The sequence below is a fragment of the Schistosoma haematobium genome, chromosome 4 (assembly GCF_000699445.3).
Source record: "Schistosoma haematobium chromosome 4, whole genome shotgun sequence".
NCBI classification, from domain to species: domain Eukaryota; kingdom Metazoa; phylum Platyhelminthes; class Trematoda; order Strigeidida; family Schistosomatidae; genus Schistosoma; species Schistosoma haematobium.
In genome coordinates, this window is record NC_067199.1 from 35324636 (window position 1) to 35344712 (window position 20077).

General features: G+C 31.6%; 1 protein-coding gene across 2 annotated transcripts in view; it reads left to right on the plus strand.

Moving 5' to 3' along the window:
* ABCB1_3 (Multidrug resistance protein 1) overlaps positions 1-16862 on the plus strand; it is a 32053-nt gene extending 15191 nt beyond the window's left edge. For both annotated transcript variants that reach the window (XM_051216280.1, XM_051216279.1), the window contains exons 10-18: positions 202-348; positions 2962-3069; positions 5347-5424; positions 5519-5746; positions 6179-6333; positions 13113-13253; positions 14701-14932; positions 15682-16020; positions 16171-16862. In XM_051216280.1, the coding sequence (XP_051066856.1) occupies positions 202-348; positions 2962-3069; positions 5347-5424; positions 5519-5746; positions 6179-6333; positions 13113-13253; positions 14701-14932; positions 15682-16020; positions 16171-16509 (1767 nt within the window). In that variant the 3' untranslated portion in view covers positions 16510-16862. The remainder of the gene's footprint in view (positions 1-201; positions 349-2961; positions 3070-5346; positions 5425-5518; positions 5747-6178; positions 6334-13112; positions 13254-14700; positions 14933-15681; positions 16021-16170) is intronic.
* The last annotated feature ends 3215 nt before the right edge of the window (positions 16863-20077 follow it).

Below are 20077 nucleotides of genomic sequence, written 5' to 3' on the forward strand. Positions count from 1 at the left end.
CCACTTTTTTGCCTACTGCAGCCGACATTACTGCTACATTGTCTGTCTTCGCCTTCATTTGTTGTCGTGTATGGGATAAAACTTCTAATGACTAATTAGATGTGAATGTTTATATATATTCTGGTTAAATATTTTGTGAAATATTGATATGCCAATCATTAATGACGAGTTTACTGTCTCTTTTATTATTTGTTTCCACAGCTGAAAAAAGTAAAGAAATCTCCTACATTAAGAGTTTTACAACTTAACAAACCTGAATTGCCGTTAATTATCATAGGTTGCTTCTGTTGTCTGGTAAATGGAACTGCTCAGCCAGCATTTGCACTTCTATACACCGAAGTGTATGACGTAAGTTCATAGTATACAGTTTGGTACAGTTATTTGCTTTGAAAAATCGAAATAATACAATGAAAAGATGGCGTTTATCCAGAACTATATCTTAGCCGATTTATTTTGAATAGTCTGACCACACATTTACTCATTATAACTATTGTAAATAAAAAAGTAAAAGTCAACTAGACAAACTGGAAGACAAAAAAAAATAAAGATAATAAGGAGAATGCAGAATGATAAATTTACATAACAAATTGATTACATGAAAGGATTCTGAATCTTCATATGGCTAAGTTTTCAGTAAACCTTAGAATAAACCCCACAACATTGATTTGATATCAACCCTATGAGCCGTCTGAACTAAATGTTTCGTTGCTGAGGTAGATGTTTATTTATCTTGTGTTCACATAAGACAAATGGAATTCATACGTTCATACAAACATTCGTATATGATCAGTTATCCTCACATGCGAATCACTACTTCATCTTCCTATGTATTTGTGTTTACATATACACAAACTGGTGGATTTTTGGTGAAGCCTAGACTTTTGCTTCTCAGTAATATACTTTAGTCAAATTAACCAAATTAATTATGCCTTTGGCTTAACCTGTTCGGCAAACAGACAGTGTCATCTTCAGCCATAATAACTTGCGTATATATATTTCAAATATATCCTCAAGCACATATAAATACGCCTAATCGAATGCGTGTGATAGCCTACTTATTTATTTCTCTTATCATTAAGATGGAAATTGGTTAAACACTTGATGATTCATTCGACCGCAAATTTGCTTAGTAAACTAAACATATTAACTACTCTCACTCCCGTGCTTCCTGATCTCTTCATGTACGGTGTTTGTTTCTGACCTTTTGTGGATTACCTCGATATACATTCTACCAAACATATTTACGTGAAATAGATGAAATGTGGCTAGTAGTGTAATCCAGCTCGTCTTATTTAAGACTCATTGGTTGGGCGTACCTGCATTCCAGAGCTTACTCCGACAGACCCAGACAGCGGGTCTCAAATATGAAGAACCGCACGTTCAGTATTCCATTATTAAACATTTCACATCTACTCTACACGGAGGTTGTTGAAACGGTTTACAAAAATGATTAAGACTTCTTATCCCTTCATACTTTTACTCTAAAACTATAGGGTTCATACAACAGGTTATGTTTCTAAAATTCCATCATATTACATCTAATTATATTGCCAAGAGACTAATATGTAATGAAAAAAACTCAAGTTTGATTTACACATACTTACAGGGAATGAAAAATTTGAACAGTATTCCATAATTTTCTCTCCATATTTCAGTGTGCTCGATTAAGATAACAGATGTTACTTATCACAGGTTCCATTGTATTATTTCAAAAACTTACTTTCGAATCGAATAGCATAAATGGTCTTTGTATTAGTAAATAGTTTATTAATTTACGGTTATACTAGTCCTTTTATCCACCAAGCTTATAGATCTTTACCTTTTATTTCTTTTGGTCATTTTATTTTAAAAGAAAAATAATTAAAAGCCGGTCGTGAAGTGAAAACAGTGAATCATCAGAAAAACTCCAACCATAGATATTAGTTTTAACGTAGCTGTAGTTTGTACATATTCACTTAAGTCTTCATTTAATAATGAAAACTGAATTTGAAAATCCAAGATATTTGACCATCTTTAGTCTAGGAGTTCACTCTATACTTCTCTATATTATGAAACCTGGTGGTCGATGGACGAAATCTAAGATTATAAGCGTTTGAACTCTGACGTTCTTGGTAAATTACTATCACTAGATGAAGCGATTGAATGTTTACTGCTAAATTCATGTGCTTCTAGATTAGCAGGACCGATTAATTGATGGTAGCATCTCCCTACCACAAATAAAGTGGCAGGACTATATATTGAATGTTTTCATTCTTCATCTACTATGGTGAGCAATTGTGGCTGGAATGAGATGAAGTTGAAAAAGTGTTACGTTTAATATCGATAATTATGATGTGTTAGACTACAATCTTAATGAATGTTAACATAAGTACTGTAAGCGGCTATAGTTATTTTTGATGGAGTCTTCTTGATAATGTAGATATGAGATCTCGAAATCTTTTGCATTAAAGCACGTAATCTTACTTTACAAAGTCAATGGTTCTTTATTCTTATGTCAGTCAAAGATTTAATCTTCTTTTAAGAATACCAATCAATAAAATTATTTGAGCATCGGAGATCGAAGAATTACTTAAAATGTGTGGAATAACTAACATTTTTTTTGAGAAACTTATGTTTTTTTTACCATCGTGAATTGAATTATTATAACAAAGATGAGAAATGAGTAATCGAAAAATTCAAGATGTTCAGATTATTTAAATTTATTTACATACAACGTGATTTGATCAATTTTAGAGTAATATAAGATAAAATGTCAACCGTCAGTGCAGTTGAAGCACAAATTCATGATATAATGATGAAGGCAGAGTTGTGTATCACACATACTTAGCAACTTTAAAGTAAGTCATATAGATTATGAACTGAATAAACGTATTGGTCTCATGTTTTAAATCTATAATATACTTCTTAGAATTAATTTTTATTTAAAATATCTTAATCATAAAAAATTAAAAATTTTTTCAGATATTCACTTTGAGATCAAATCCTGACTTAATGTCCAGTCGAATTAGTCTTATAAGTGGAATGATGGTGTTAATTGGAGTTTTGCGTTTCACTGCTTCTCTTTGTCAGGTACTAGAAAAAAAGAGACTGTTTTCTAGTTGTAATCTTGTTCACTTAATTATTCTTTTCTTACATTGAGTTAGAATTTTTATTCATAATTCCAGTTCTCTAACAAATTTTCATATCGTTTTGGCGTCTTTTAAATTAACATAAAATTCATTAAGTAAATCAAAGAATATTCGAAAATGAATTAATTTTAGGCAATAGTTCTCTTATTTCAAGAAGTATCTGCTGAATTATTCAGTCAAATATGTATTACTCTTTAATAATATATTGGAAGTTACTTTATGTAGTAACGTAATAGCTAATGAAATCTTAACTATAATCTGTTCATTCAAATTCGATAAAAATGTTTTATAAAATGGTAAATCATCATAAATTGATTAAATGAATACCATGTAAATTTCCAACTTGTTTATGGGGTTTGACATTAGATGATTTAACTCTTAAAAGTTGTAATGTTTATATCTCTACATAGATGAAGATCGTTTCGTAGACGTTGTGGTACAGAATATTCAAAAATTTAATCTTATGAAGGATAACAAATAGGTCAAAGTTTCTGTCAAAAACATAATACTACAAACTAGAAGTTATGCCATTCAAATAAATGAATTCAACTGTAATTATTATCAGAATGAGGGGTTTGTGGAGATTGTAGTAATTGTAATTGTCAAATTCGTGAGTCGATCTAAGCTAGACCATCACTGTAAACGTAAAAGCACTGGACAGTCGTTTCGTCCTAGTATGAAACTTCTCACCACGATACTACATACTTTACTCGAACCCAGGACCTTCTGTCTCGCTCGTTGAAACTTAGCTCCTAGACCACCGAGTGGACATCCAGTGGTGTTAATATCTATCTTTAGTCAATCGATGATCTTGTGCAACCTTTCACCCATTGTCTGAGGTAGTTACCTGTCTCTACCCGATACGGACTGAACTTTACTAATAACGGCTTCGCACTTGAACTCCAAGAGTTACGTCTTGAAGCCAGTCACTAGTCAGTACATGATGATTTTATCAAATTATTATCATGGATCGGTTGAATTTAGATATTAACACCGTCGGATGCCGGCTCGGTGGTCCAGATGTTAAGACCGAAGACTAAGTGCTTCTACGTTTTTAATAGTGGTCTAGTCTAGATCGACTCATGAGTTCAACTGTAATTATTAATAAATTTTTAAAGATAATTTCAGTAACAAATTTATCATAAAATTATGATAATGAAAAAAAAGAATGACAGTTATAAGATTAAGTTACTTAGATACACTTGTTACTCACAATGGAGCATAGGCCGCCGACCAACATTCTCCAACCCACTGTCCTGGGCCTTCCTTTTTAGTTCTATCCAATTTTTGTTCATTCTTCTCATGTCTGTCTCCACTTCTCGGCGTAATGTGTTCTTTGGTCTTCCTCTTTTCCTTTGACCTCGAGGACTTCATGTGAGGCCTTGTCTTGTGACGCATTTGTTTGCTTTCCTCAATATGTGTCCTATCCACTTCGAGCACCTCTTCTTGATTTCTTCCTCCGCTGGGATCTGGTTTGTTCTCTCCCACAGTAGGTTGTTGCTCATAGTGTCTGACCAACGGATCCAAAGTATTTTATGTAGATAGCTAGCCAGAAAAAATAAGATTAAGTCGTCTTTATATAAACCACTAAACTTACCATTATTATCTAAAAAAATCAGATAAATTTTAAGCGTTATTGAGTATGGAGATTAAAAAAAGTTTATATAATTCACAATAGAATAATGATTTATAAAAAAAATTTAATGCTACCAGTTTATGAAAATAATTTTTATCGAATATTCAAGGTGAACTATTTTCTAGCAATTTCTTTGTCATTTCAAATAATGTATGAATGGATGTTGAATGGATTGTCAGATATTAACGTTAAATGAAATAATAATATTTCAATTACATAATTTATATAGGTATGATCGATCCACCAGGGTGCTTGGTACCTGTGTGGTTGCACCACAGGATCGAGCTGTACTATTCAGATTGTAGCGTAAAAGCCTATACAGTGTTTGGTTTTTCTGTGAAGCGGGATTGAGCTGTACTGTTTGGGTTGTCATATGAAAGTCTGGATGGTGTCTGGTTCTCCTGAAAACGAATGTAAAATTACCCTGGCCCATAAGGGTATATTATATAATTAATAACTATCATAAATAATTCAGATCACTAAATATTTTCTCGTTTATTTTTAGGAAACTGTTTTGATATTCTACCATGGAAAATGAGCAATACCCAAATTCATTAATTTATCATTTAATTTTTATTTTAGGGATTTCTTTTTGGGAAATCAGGTGAAAAACTAATCAAACGTATACGTTGTATGGTTTTTGAAGCTATTCTACGTCAAGTAAGTTGAAAACAACTTGATAGTGATTTTTATTTTTAATAATAAACTTACATGAAAACATTTTACAAATATTTCATTATTTAAAACAATTTAGGAAATTGCATGGTTTGATGAACCAGAAAATCAAGCAGGTGCATTGACAGCCAAACTTGCTACAGATGCAACAAAAATGTCAATGATTTCTGGTGCACAACTGGGTTTTATTATAGAAGCTTTAGCACTGATAATTATGTCACTTGTGATAGCATTCATTTACAGTTGGCAGTTAACTTTGGTTGTGTTAGCATTTTATCCGATTATCGTCATTGGTGGATATTTACAGGTAACAAAATATATTTCACAGTAATTTCTTAAACTGGATTTTCATTTTTGAATACTAAATCGTTTTAACCATTATTGAGATACATATTCTTAAAATGGTTGCATTAAAATAAGGTCAAAGATTTTGTAGGACTTTGATTAGATAATGTTTTAGTTATATAAATTATTTAGTCAGTCAGTCACAGTGTTGAAAGTGACACAGTTAAGTTAACATTATCGCACCTATATATAGAAATGAAATTAACGTAACGAATAACAAAGTAGTCATAGTAATTGTGATAGGAAATATAAGCCCGTTACTTCAAACTAAGAAATAGTTTATTTATTTGCTGTTGATTTGGTCGCAAAAAATGCAACCCTTTCAAATATATGAAATAACGATATTTTGAGTGTTTAGAGAGAGTTTTTTTATTACTTCTTGTCCGACATTTAGATGCGTTCAATGTCAGGAAAAGGCAAGAGTAGAAATGACACTGAATCAATGCGAGTAGCTCAAGAAGCAATCGGCTCAAATCGTACTGTAACTACACATACCTTAGAGGAATACTTTTTCAAACGTTTTAAATCTTATGCTTCTGAAAATCAAAAGTGAGTCTAAAAAATAATTTGTTTCGTCTTTAAATGTTTTGTTTATAAAAGCAATACTTTCTATTCAAAATACAAACAATCTGAGTGAAATGCAAATATATAAAAATGAGGTTTTAAATAATAATTACCAATTTTACAATTGTTTTGCAAAAAAAAGTGTTCAAAACACTTTTCTAGTTGTACAACATGATATCATGTTATTGTTACTTATTCATTAGTGAATACACAGCATTATACATATCCAGTACAATAGTAAAAACAATTTACTTTATTTTTTCAAGTGTCTAACTTCAACCAATCCACGAAGTTGCGCCACCGAACACCATTGTCTTCAGTAAGCTGATATCTCACAACAGACCTAGTTGACCTCCACTGGTAACGGCTTCTCACTAGAACTCCTGAAGTCAGTCACTAGTGAGCAGTTGAATATTATCAGAATGAGTTTTGTGGAGATTTTAGGAAATTTCACAGGTTGAAATCATGAGTCAGTTGAAGCTAGACCACCATTGAAAACCTGGAAGCACTGAGGAGTCCCATACTAGGACGAAACGGCCGTCCAGTGCTTCCAGGTTTTCAATGGTGGTCTAGCTTCAACTGACTCATGATTTCAACCTGTGAAATTTCTTAAAATCTCCACAAAACTCATTCTGATAACATCGAAAGATTATCTAGTTTACAATCGAATTTGAATTTGAAGAAGAAGAAAAAAACAAACAGTTTTTAACCGACTAGCGCTGACTACAAGTTGAATGTTATGACAATATCAGTTTTTTTTGTGTGTGTAATTATTTAAACATACATTTGATAGTTAGTGAATTTATCAATATTAAACGGTAAGTATAATATAGACCTACAAAAAGAATCATATTTTACATGAAGTAGAGGAAGAGTATTGTGTATTCTCAGATTTCGAAAAATCAATTCAGTAATTTTTTTTCCAGATTAATTAACGCTATAAAATATGTTTGAGATTAATAGTAATTTCTTTTCCAACATATTCGTATTATTCCATTAATATATCGAATCACACAATTTAAATGGTGTTTTAAGAGTTATCCATCTAATGATTTCGTATGTTTTAAGTTATTGCAAATTTGAGAGGTATAGGGTGTTAACTATTTGATATCAATATAACTAAACTATTTTGATTACTTTATCAATTAAACAGTATTAAAACTTGAAGTTGTCAGTAGTTATTTTTCAACTTGGATAAATAAAGTTAAGCTTAAAAGATCATTAAAATTAACGTCCGAAATATTGTGCACATGTCTTAATCTTCTTTGAAGACTAAACGTTGTTTAGAAATCGGGGACAGTGTCTTACTGATTAAAGTACTCTGCTTTAAACTATAGATGTTAGGTTGAATTCCATCTAATTTGGCAGTCATTCAAATAATAATATCAAAAAGCTCATAGACGAAACTATGTCTCAGACAGAAAAATCACTAACTGTTTATTTGATTAATAGGTCCGATTCAAATTAATTTTAGTAGGAATATCGTTATTGCATGAAATACAGCGAAAAAAATGTTCAGATTTCGTTTCACTGTATATGATGTACATTTAACAAGTCAACTTAAACATCTTTAGTTCCTTTGAAAGCTTTGAGTAGATCAAGTGCAATATGATTTGTAAGTTATAAATTTCAAACTATTTTCATATCTTCTCATCAACTTAAAACGGTTTACGTTCATAGAAATATATGGGATTCCAAAATAAAATAATAATAGATAAATGGTATTGTGTGAAATCTAGTTCTATCAATGTGTATTGTGAATTTCATTAATTAGAAGTGACTACAAATTCAGATTATACAAGTGAGACAAAATTAATGCAATGATTAAACTGAAGATGATCGGTAGGATTTTAAACAACAAAGTATATGAAATTCTTTCAACATAACTATGATCATAGTGGCAAAGAAGTTTCAAACACGCTTTCCTATTGTATATATGAAATAAATCATTTGAAAAAAACCATTTCCATGTTTGTTATTTAATTGAGTCATTGCTAATGCTTATTGTCTACATTTTCCAGTATAATAAAACAAATAATTGATCATTTAAAATTCACAATTTTTGTCAATTGACTGTACACCGATGACTAGCATGATTAAACATAACTGATTTATTATTATTATTATTATTAGAAGCTTTATTCAACATTGTATTTTTGGTACAACATAGAATTCTCAGCATAAAGTATTTCAACAAGTTTCCTTTTCTTATACCTTGATCTATTGTGACGATAAATTTTGAATGATGACCGGTTAGATGTTAGGAGTTCGGTAATCCACATTTGATTAATGTTCATTCGTTTCAATGCATATTGCCAGCCACCATGATGTCGCTGATTGTACATTTTTGTATCACGTATAGCGAAAGGTTGTAAACTTTTCATAAACGCGCCTGAATAAATTGTGCGCACAATAGACATAATGATGTGCTAAAACAAACAACAAAACAGATAACTTGATGAAATATCTAGATCGGAGGAACAGGTAGCCCAGATATTCAAGCAGGCTTGGTTGTATATCAGTTTTTATGAAATCTTACTTGTTAACTAGAAGACATTTATGCAACTCATTATGTAAAGTAATTATGTTGAGATGACAATTCATAATGTTTCAGAATTCCAATCATTCATAGTTATCAGATTAATGATAATTTTGAATAGGTATCCTTATGCATCAACGTACGTTACAAGTAACGGTTTTCATGGGTTAGATGAATTGTGTATACTTTATATTCATTGTAGACAATACTAAAATCGAACAAACAATTTATCTTTCGATTTGTGTCTTAACTTCAATTCATCAGCCAAACTCTAAGAAGATTCTGCCTTCAATAAATAAATAAAACGCATGAGTTACTGAAACTCGACAATCCCCACAAACTAATACTTAAAACTGTTGCAAATTAACTTGAAAATTCGTTGATAACTTATGACTAAGAAACTGAAAATTGGATACATACCCAACTACAGACTTAGAATTCAGATTGTAAACTTAATGAAATGTAGAGCAACAAAACATCATTTGGTAAAAGTTATTTATTTTATTCAGTTAAGCTCTCATTAGTTTCATACAGTTATAGTAGTTGTATACTAAATTCTAGTAAAATACTTTATATATTTCAGTTTAGCAAAAATAACCCTAAAGCTATATTACTGATGGGGTTCTGAAATGCAAAATGGGACAAGTAAAAAACAAGTTCCAAGTTTAATAGGTCAAGTAATAAAGTAACACCTTAGTTCATAAATGTTGATAGCAACGACATTGTTTTTGAAGACTGACTACTAGTGGTTTACTTTTTTGTTTCTCTTCGATAGTTCACATATCTCAATTAAATTTACAATGGAATGTAAAGTCGGCATGTGGAATGCTTTTCTATCATTTATCAAATTATTATTAAGTTAGCAACAGTTAGGACAATGTTTTACAGACTGTTATTAATAAGTTCAAATAATATGATAGAAACAAATTGCTGGTTACTTGAAATTTTGACTGTACATAGAAGTTATGCATTTATGTAGTTCAATATGTAAAGTAATTATTTTGAGCTGATGATTCATCATGTTTAAGGATTATGATCACTCATATTTATCAAATAATATTGCTATGTAGCTATTCTTATACATCAAAATAATTTGCGAGTAATGACTGCCACATGTTAGATGAACTATCTATTCTTTGTAGTTACAGTAAACACCACTGACATTGGTAAATAATTCAGTCTTTTATTTGAGATTGAACTTTGAATTATCAGTGATATTATACTTTCTAATCGTTCTGAGTTTCCTTAGATATTAATCAATTTCATACATTTAAACAATAATTTTGGTAGGAAAATGTTTCGTATTTTTTTAAAGTTTGTAGCTCAAGTACTTAAATGTTTTTTTTTAAATTTGTCCAGTTAGGATACTGTACAGATTGACTAAACGTCTACGACTGATTAATGTGAACGAATGTAATATACCTACGAAATCAACCTTGTTACTATCACGTAGAGATTTGTTGGTTTGATCTACTACTCAACTAAATTATAACGGTGATTGAGCATAATGAGACCGAAACTTTAAACTACTGACTAGTTTTAGATATTTAAATAAAATCTCTATTTCTTTTTTACGAGTCATTAATGTTTCTACTCAGAATTCTACATACTGGTGAATTTGCATCAGACGATTCCGGTTATTTATCCAAAATACTGACACGGGCATCTGGATAATTAAAACATTGACTTATTACGAAAGCTGAGATATCAGGATAAATATATTTTAGTCAGTGTTATGAACATTAGAAGAGTATAGTGAGATCAATTATTTTCAGTCAAATGATAAACATCACAAAGATACATTTAGACAGTAACGATACTTTTATTTATGAGTTTGATGACATGGACGCTAGACATTGAAGTTAAGTTTGTATTTCCATGAAATATAAAAGTTATCGTTTGAGTTTATTTAGAATTCATAAATAGTGTCGAACACATAAAGTAGTAGTATGTCGGTTGTTATCTTTCAAAGTCCGCTGTTGTCATCATGGAACTAGGATTTTAGAAGTATCATACTTGATTTCAAGTCTGACATTTATTAAACAAAAGGATAAGGATTTGTTGAAGATGTGAATGGATAACACAGTATGTCAGTTTTTTCTCAAAAACGAAGTTTAGGATTTCTCCAGGTCCCAAACATTCAGACGAGTTAAGTGACTTGGGACATTTTCAGACATCAGTGTGTTTGAAAGAAAGCCTTCAAAGTCTCTACTGACTCATGAAAGTGTGCCACAAGGAACTGTTTATTCCCGTCTTCTTTTCTCTTTTCTCTTCATGATCTGCTACCTTCCACAGAAAACACTTTTGTGAAATGTGTGAACGATCTCACTGTATGTATGCTGATTTCTACCTTTTCATACCACCTTGAAATGAATGAATTCTTGTCTCTTATTGAACGATGATCTGTTGCTAATGGTCTCCCAATTAATCCTTGTAAATTTCATACTGTCAACTTTAACCTGAGAAACGAATAGCACTTAAACACCCTGTTGGAATTCCATAAAGCTTGTACTTTTTGAAATTGTTTGATAAACACAGAGTCAAAGATCACTTTTCTCGTTGTAAGGTCTTCTTCTGATCTCTCTTTGTATTCCCATAATTTGTTGTTATCGAAGAAAGTTTCCCATCTGACTTACTACATACAGAGGGTGAATGCTTTTGAGATTACTCAACCTTTACTTTTAAGATTAGCTAATTCTTGAATATTACCTATAATTCTTTACTATTCTTTTTCATTATTTCCCGTGCTTTTTCGAAAAGACTTTGCTGTATTGTGGAAAGTTTTGAAAGTATTTGAAAGGGTATGTGGTGAATCTTCAGGGTCATTATTAATATTGTTGTTGGCAGACGTCTAAAATTTTTCAAACTCTTAGCAGATATTATCTTACAAGATGCTGATCATCCACTTCATTCAAGAACTTTCCCTGCAGCAAAATTGATTGTCCTGTCCAAAACCACATGTTCTTTGACACAATCAAAGGTCGACAGGTATCCCTTTCATGTTACCATCAACTGTGTATACAAATTCACATGTATCTGCCAAAGCAGTTACATTGGTAGAACAGAAAGGAGAGCCTACGTCCGATTCAAAGAACATATTCCGAAAAGTTTAACATCAAATGGATTAAAAGCATCCAGCAGTGCCATCACAAGACATCTTGACACAGGACATGAAGTTGATATACTTAAGTGCTTCAAGGTGATTAACAAACAATCAAACTCCAACCTCTTGAAATTTGCCGAAGCATTAGCAATCAAACGTCTAAAACCAGACCTATGTATACAAAAAGAGACAGTGATAAATCTTTCTTTACCCTGGTAACAATAACCCCCTTTTTATTCATTTATTTCTATTTATTTATTTATTGCGTCATTACTCCAACTCTTTTAGATTACATCATACATAACTGATTGATTTCAATTCATATTTTCTTTATTTCCATTAATCTATTTTCATGAGTTGTAATCACTATTTCAATGTTCCGGAACTTTCCCTCTGAAACTATTTATTCAAGACAAAATTTTATGACCTCATTAACTCTATCGAAATCTTCGCTACACTATGATACATTCATTTATCCTTAATCACCCCCTTATGTATAAATATGTCAATATCTGTAATAATTTTGAATTTCAAATAATTTGGGTTGTAAGCAACTGATGAGAACCTAACGAAATAAAATGAATTCATATTATTCTGCACCAATCTTTGTTCTTGCTCTATTTAACATATCTCTCTTCTTGTATATCTTCTGAAAGAACGACACGTCAATACATTAGAATTTATGCACGTAAGCAAATGTACAAAAGCTCCACAATTCCTTATCTAGCAAGTATATTATGTGACGAACAGATTGTTATTGCCCTAGTTAATAACTTGTATTCTGGGTAGTTATATATATATATATATATATATATATATATATATATATATTCAGTTATCAGTTGGTTTTTTCTTTTGTAAAAGAGACTTGTTGAAATACTTTGAACTGAAAATTCTACATTGTACCAAAAATATAATATTGAATAAAGCCATTAATAATAATAAAATTTAATTTTACACCTTTTACGAAACCTCTTTTTCTGTAATTAACCGGGTGTTACAATATTTATGTGATTGACTTCTAAAACTATTTATAACTATTCAAGAATATAAATGACAAAATGTTAAAACTTTTATCTTTTTGTAAATCGAAATTTAATTTCTTTTTCATAAATCTGCTAGAAAAAGAACCAAAAAAATTCTTTTTTACTCTTTGGTTTATGCACTCGCTGAGGGTGTGCCAATGTTTTCGTTTGCAGCAGCATTCGCTCTAGGTGCATATTTGGTTTCAACAAATGTTATAACAGTAGTCGCAGTATTCAGGTAAATTTCTTACTGTAACGAGATATTAATTATCTATGGATTGATTGATACGTAATATTCCCAGTACATTATAGCTGGTATAACAGCATATAAAGACAAGTGGACAATTTTTCCACTATGCTACTGGACAAGATTTGGCTTTACTCTCTAAAGAAATATCATATTCTATCGCATCTATGTTAATGAATGTGTGCGTAGATGTATTCTTGATAGGATTAGCCGATGAAAGCTTCCTACTCGCTTTTAGTTTCCTTACTCATTTTTAGCAAGTAATAATTAGAAATACGAAACTGTTGTTGGTTCATAAATTTAATCAGTTTTACTAGAACTGTGAATTTCAACTTGCAACAGGAAGTGGACTAAATGATATTTTTTCTATCGGACTGTAGTATGAGTGAAACATGATTTACATAGAAGCTTAATTTATAAGGGAATGCTTCAGAACAGTACATCAATCCTCATTTCTTTATTATATTAGTAAAATAATCAATACACCGTTAGGAAAAAGCACTACAGAAGACACTGTTTTAGTACTTTGAAAGGCCAAAACTGTTGACTCATTAATATGACTTCTCACTTCTGTCGGTATAATGATCAAATTTCATAAACGTCGGTTTATAAATGCTGAGTGGTTGTTACTTCAGGATGTTAGATTTCAAATGTAAAGAACTTTGACCATTTGATAGATCGAAAGGTGATTCGGACTTTCCATCAATTTTTTTATTCCCAGTTGGATCATTTGCAAATAAGAATGCAATGTAAAACTTCACATTGATGGTATATGAGGTGTACTGTAAAAATGCCCTTATATACATTAAGATTTAATATTAGATGTTTCTAGGCAATTAGAATACAACCATAAACAGTGGTTTCATCTTAGTTAACACTTTTTTAGCTTTTCGTACCTGAAGTATTAAAGGAAATGAGGTCCCATGATGTATTCAAGCTTAATGCATCGAGTACTACAGTCATGGATGTCACTGGTGATATTCTGAAAAGCAATTTTCCTCGTAACGAAATCCGATGTATACATTATTTAACATTTCTGAAGTAACCATTATCCTATTACTGTGCTTTGATAACTTCGTTATCAAAATTTAACATCTGGGTTTCCTAACAATTTCCATCAAATACAAGGTACTGAGATACTGATTTAGTTATTTTATTAGCAACGTCGTAACTCAATAGATAGAATTTTTTCGGTGTAAGGATTAAAAAATATGATATTGGCTGTAATTGATTAATTAATCAACTCACATGATACTACTGTATGTAATAAATAGCAGTTCTGAGTATTTCACTCTTTTCAGGACAGATTTTATGCAAAATGACTATTTTGTTGTGAAGATTAATGTTGATTTTGCACAATGGTATTTTTTCACTTCTAATAAGAAAGCATGGCAAGCCTTGGCAATTTTCACTTTTTAAATATTTCGAATTTTAATAGAGTTTTTGCAACCATCAGCATGAGTGCACAGTCACTTGGTCGTTCTGCTACGTTAGTTATGGATGCAAGGGAATCAAAGCCTGCAGCTAAAAGCATTCTAGCACTTTTAGACAGACAATCCCTCATTCCAGCTAACGTGGGAATTGTACCATCAGAATCATTCAGAGGGAAAATTTCTTTCAATCGCGTTTATTTTAAATACTCTTGTCGATCTGAGGGCCGGATTTTGAAGGTAAACTGATAAAATAAAATTTTGAAGAATGAAAATTTTTCACTCTGATCTCATTATACTCTGTGTAAGTCTCACTTAATTCACCAGAGTAACAGAATGTATACTCACAAACAGTGATTTGTTAAAAAGGAGAATTTGAAATTATACAGAAGTTAGTTGTTTATTTGAGTCAGTCATAGAGTTCTGCATCGACAGTTTGCGTTTTTACGACAGTAAAAGTGCACAAACACAGTCTTGAAACCTTTAGATTTATAAAAATACAGCGTAATTTGAAAAAAGGATCAGGTAAATTAAGTGAAATAATGGTGTAATCTTTAAAAACTTGCGAACATTTAAATATACCCACAAATCTACAATTATGCAAAGTATGATGTTTATTTAAAATGATGATAGAATTCTGTATGAAAAGAGGACATTTTCATGAAATTATACATTTGCAGGCACAGTCTTGAAACAATTTATTCCAATCAGTAAATAATAATTTAGAAGACAAATAAATTCAGTGAAATAATAGCGCAAAGTCCAAGTAATTCAGAACAGTTAAAAATACAACTCTCCTAAATGGAGACATTATGCATGATGCTAATTTGATATGAAATCGCGTTTCATTGTTATACTGCAATTCAACATTTAATGCGACATAGTAGGGTTAATTTGTTTTATACGGCCTTTTATTTATCAAATAAAAAATCTATCACCCCATTTATATGAAAAAATATTATCTAGAATGGTTTCGCTTTCGTTCACAGAACTTCACTCATACAGTTGTGCCCGGTCAAACAGTCGCGTTAGTTGGACCTTCTGGGTGTGGGAAATCAACACTACTTCAGTTAGTATTGAGATTCTACGATCCATCATATCACGGTCCCGATAGTGGTGTGTTTTTCGATGATATAAATATTAGGGATATTGCACCTAGTTGGGTTAGAAAACAGATTGGTCTTGTTTCACAAGAACCCACTTTATTCGATCTCACGATAAGAGAGAATATTGCGTATGGAGACAATAGTCGAGAAGTGACGATGGAAGAGATTATTGAGGCAGCACGTGCAGCTAACATCCATGATTTCATTACAACACTTCCAGAAGTGAGTGAAAATATTCGGTTTGTTAAACTCACTAAAAATTACGCTTCAGGTTTATATTTTCATTGTATTGTCAGCTTTCATGTTATTCGAATTGTTAAGAATATTTTCAAATATATTAAATAACTGTTTATAATTTTCACTGTTTTTAAGCAATATGAAACCAAAGTTGGACAACGTGGATCAAAGTTATCTGGAGGACAGAAACAGAGGATAGCCATTGCACGAGCTTTAGTTCGTAAACCTGTTTTACTTGTGTTGGACGAAGCTACTTCAGCTTTGGACAATGAGAGTGAGCGGATAGTTCAAGAAGCCCTTGACGCTGCTATGGGGTCGAGAACATCATTAGTTGTTGCTCATCGCTTGTCCACAGTCGTCAATGCTGATCTGGTAGTTGTGTTACAGGATGGACGTAAGATAGAGTCAGGACCACCAGCAGCACTTCTGGAAATGAAAGGAGCTTTCTATGCATTGCATCATGTAGAAAATTGAATTGTCTACCTGAACTTTTCTGTGATCCTACTATTTTCAAATACTTTATACTATATTTGGAACGAAGTTAATTATTTGGTGTATCTTTAATTCATTTGCATAAATAAATTATTTTATTCAGCGAAATTGTATCACTGCTATTTAACGTCCGCTTTCTGGTCATTGTAAACTTTATGTTAGTGATCATTTAAAGTATTCAATTAACATTGATTAATTTCGTTGATGATATTACTTAAGGCGTGAAACTAGTCTGTCTCTGAAAATGGAAGTTAATGAAACATACGTGGAAGTTAAGCGAACCAGTTTCTCATGGAGTTGTATGAGAAATTGAGTATCATATTTAGAAAACTGACACCAATAGTTACTATTGTTGCGACAAAGCAACTTTCCAATGTCTACTGGTTTTCAGTTATCCTTCAGTTGATGTCAGTTCAAATAAATGTAACTCACAGAAATTTAAGTTCGGAGATAGGAAACTTCACAAGATTATATTCTAAAAAAAGTTGTCTACCACCAACATAAAGGAAATTAATGTTGTTCAATTTTACTAAACGACGGCTTGTTTATACATAAAGGTTTAATGTATTTTTCTAGATCGTCAGTTTCAATTATCAAAGTCGATTTTGGTTTTGTTGAATATCTCAATTGTTTCTATGCAATGAACATAAGAATAACATGATTTTTCATAAATATATCAACAACACTCCTCAAGAGTCAACTTAACTTAGGCTCATGGAATTAACATGAAATTCAATTACTTTATTCATTAAAATGTGTCATAAGTTACTGTTAGCGTACAGTTTTTAATCGACGAATATATCATAAGTCTTTTTGAACATATGGCACTAGGTGTTGTTTTGACTATTTCAAATACAATATTTCAAACAGTGTTGAATAGCTGGATATTTGTTACTAATATAGATATGATACATTATACACGACACAAATACATGTGCGGAAGCAAATCTCATCAAATTTCGAGGAAATCTGTACATAATTTCGAAAAAAGTGGTGAAAAACGATCATAGCAGAATAATGTGAATTAATCCAACTTGTTGATTCACTTCAGCTGCCTATTACCTAACAATAGTGGGATAGTTTATTTTAAGAATAAAATGCAAGCATACTCAATATTATAATACCAGGAAAGTTCTTAGCAACGATGATTATAAGAAAGAGTAGTAAATGTTGTAGAGTTGTGTAGTATATTCACATGTTAAATAATGTAAATATATCAGGAGCAACATGTGATGACAAGTTACTAAAAAACTGTTATCAAAATTTACACAGTGTCTGCTACAAAAGTGAAGTGATTGAAAGAATAAAATGAGTGAAACTTAAAGAAGACGTAAGGGTAAAGAGAAAGAATTTATAATTGAGAACTAGACATAACATGTAAAGCAACTATACTTTGGAACATGAAGTCACCAAGGAAGTACACGACGGACAACAATATCCTACTGAATGAATAAATCATTTTTAATTCTGTGGTAATGTGTAATTGCTTGAATCTTTTCTATCCGTTGGTTATTTTGAAGGACTTTGAGATGTCACTGTCATCTTTACTAACATGCACAACTTTGTGACACTATTCCTGAACACTACACCTGAAAAAAACTACTTCCTCATTAGAATTAAGTTTAAGCGCTACAACAGACAAACACATATCAATTCAATTTCCCAGGTTGATTCAAAATTTAATAACCACCCTCTAAACACATTGCACAAAAAGATCATATTAGTTAGATTTGGATAGTTCTTAATCGTTCATAAATGTTTTTCATGTATTATTTAGATTACTGTGATATTTATTTTCTTTTTCACGGGTTTCGATTTTGTGACCTGTTTCTACTAACTAATTTCTACACAGTAAGGTGAGCCCCCCAAATGCCCTCGTACGGTCGAGAGTGGTGAGAGTCAGCTCTCCCTCACCAAATGCTCTCACATCGCCACGTGCATATAATCACTGCCAGGGAAGTCCTATAGACTGCCTTCTCACGGCGGCGGTGTTGTTTACGAAAAGTGAATGTTCGGCACTTTAATCGGGTTGGTGGATATAGGAGACCCACCTAGGGAAGTTGGAAAACCCTGATTCCCAACCGATGGTGTACATGGGCTCCAGTATGGTGAAGGAACAAATGGCGTGTGAACCAATTACTAGTCACCAGCTACCATGGGACTGCATCTCCTTACATTGCTCCACTGTCTTGTGGATTAGACCTTTAGGTCAAAGGCTCGGGATGTGGCTCCCTACGAAAACCACCTGCTTCGGTTTGGGCACGAGAACAGTATTCTAGCCTTCCTTGTACTAATGTGTACATGTTTAAATAAAATAAAAGGTGAGTCATCTACAGATTAAAAAAATGTTATTTGAATGCTTGTTTTCACATATTTATCTATATTATTGTTCATTATTATGATAAGTCAATTATGTTAATTTTTTAAGAATTCACCACTTTAACATAATTATTTATTATTGAAGTATTTCTAATTTTCCTTAAACAATAAGCTGAACCAACTTCGCTTAGTTTATTGGGTTTTATCATCCTCATAAATTATGTGATTACATGTTGCAATGATGTTTTCGTCTCTGTGATCTTTGAGTTATACTTCAGGAATTCATTGAGTGCCTTCAACGCAATAAGTTGATCACAAGATTTTAATTTCTGAAAACTTTTTTCATCGATTACATATCGATTGGATCATGATTCATTTGTGACATTTATCATTTAGGAATGTGAAATGTCTATGAATACTATAAATGTTACATAATACATTCGTTTTTTACATTCCATAAAAATATTGTAGAAATATATTTAATGTAATTTCATGTATTAAATAAAATTATATATGACATTATTTCGAAGCATTTTAATGTGTTTGAAACCTGTTTGACAAATATGTGGATTAATGTCAGTGAGGATCGATTACATCAATTACTTAATGAGGCGTCATAACTCTTCTAAATGAAGACCTTCTGACTCCCAGGGCAGAGTTTAAAAGGTTTGAATAATTTCTTCTGGTTAGCGTTTTTTAGCGAGTTAGTTTTCTACGGGATGGGGTCGCTAACCCCATGCTTAACCCCCTCCTTTATCCGGGCTTGGGACCGGCAGTAGCCCCCGGAAGGACTCCAGGCGAAGTTTGATTACATCAATATTTGCTGTAAATCAATCTTATCCATTTCAGAATATTTCCCATCTGTGTCAATCCTTTTAGCTTATTCTTGATACTATTGTTGAATTTAAACCTAAAAGTCTTTTAGAAATAAATAATTTTCAGTTAGTTCGTTGAGGTTTATTTTGTGCAGATGATATTTTCAGCCCCAAATTCTTTAGTCGAATAGTGAGTGTAGAACTCATCATAATTAGAACTGTTAATTTCAAAGAAACATAGACCATACCTGTTGTATTTTCGTTTAAATAATAAGTCAATAGTTGTCTTGATTTGACTGACAATCCTTACATCCTTCATTTTAACTCTTGATTTACTTGAAAATGGAGTTTTATGCCACTATATTATTATCATGGAGATTCTTCAACATTTCATTAATAGCCCAAAAGTTTATGTT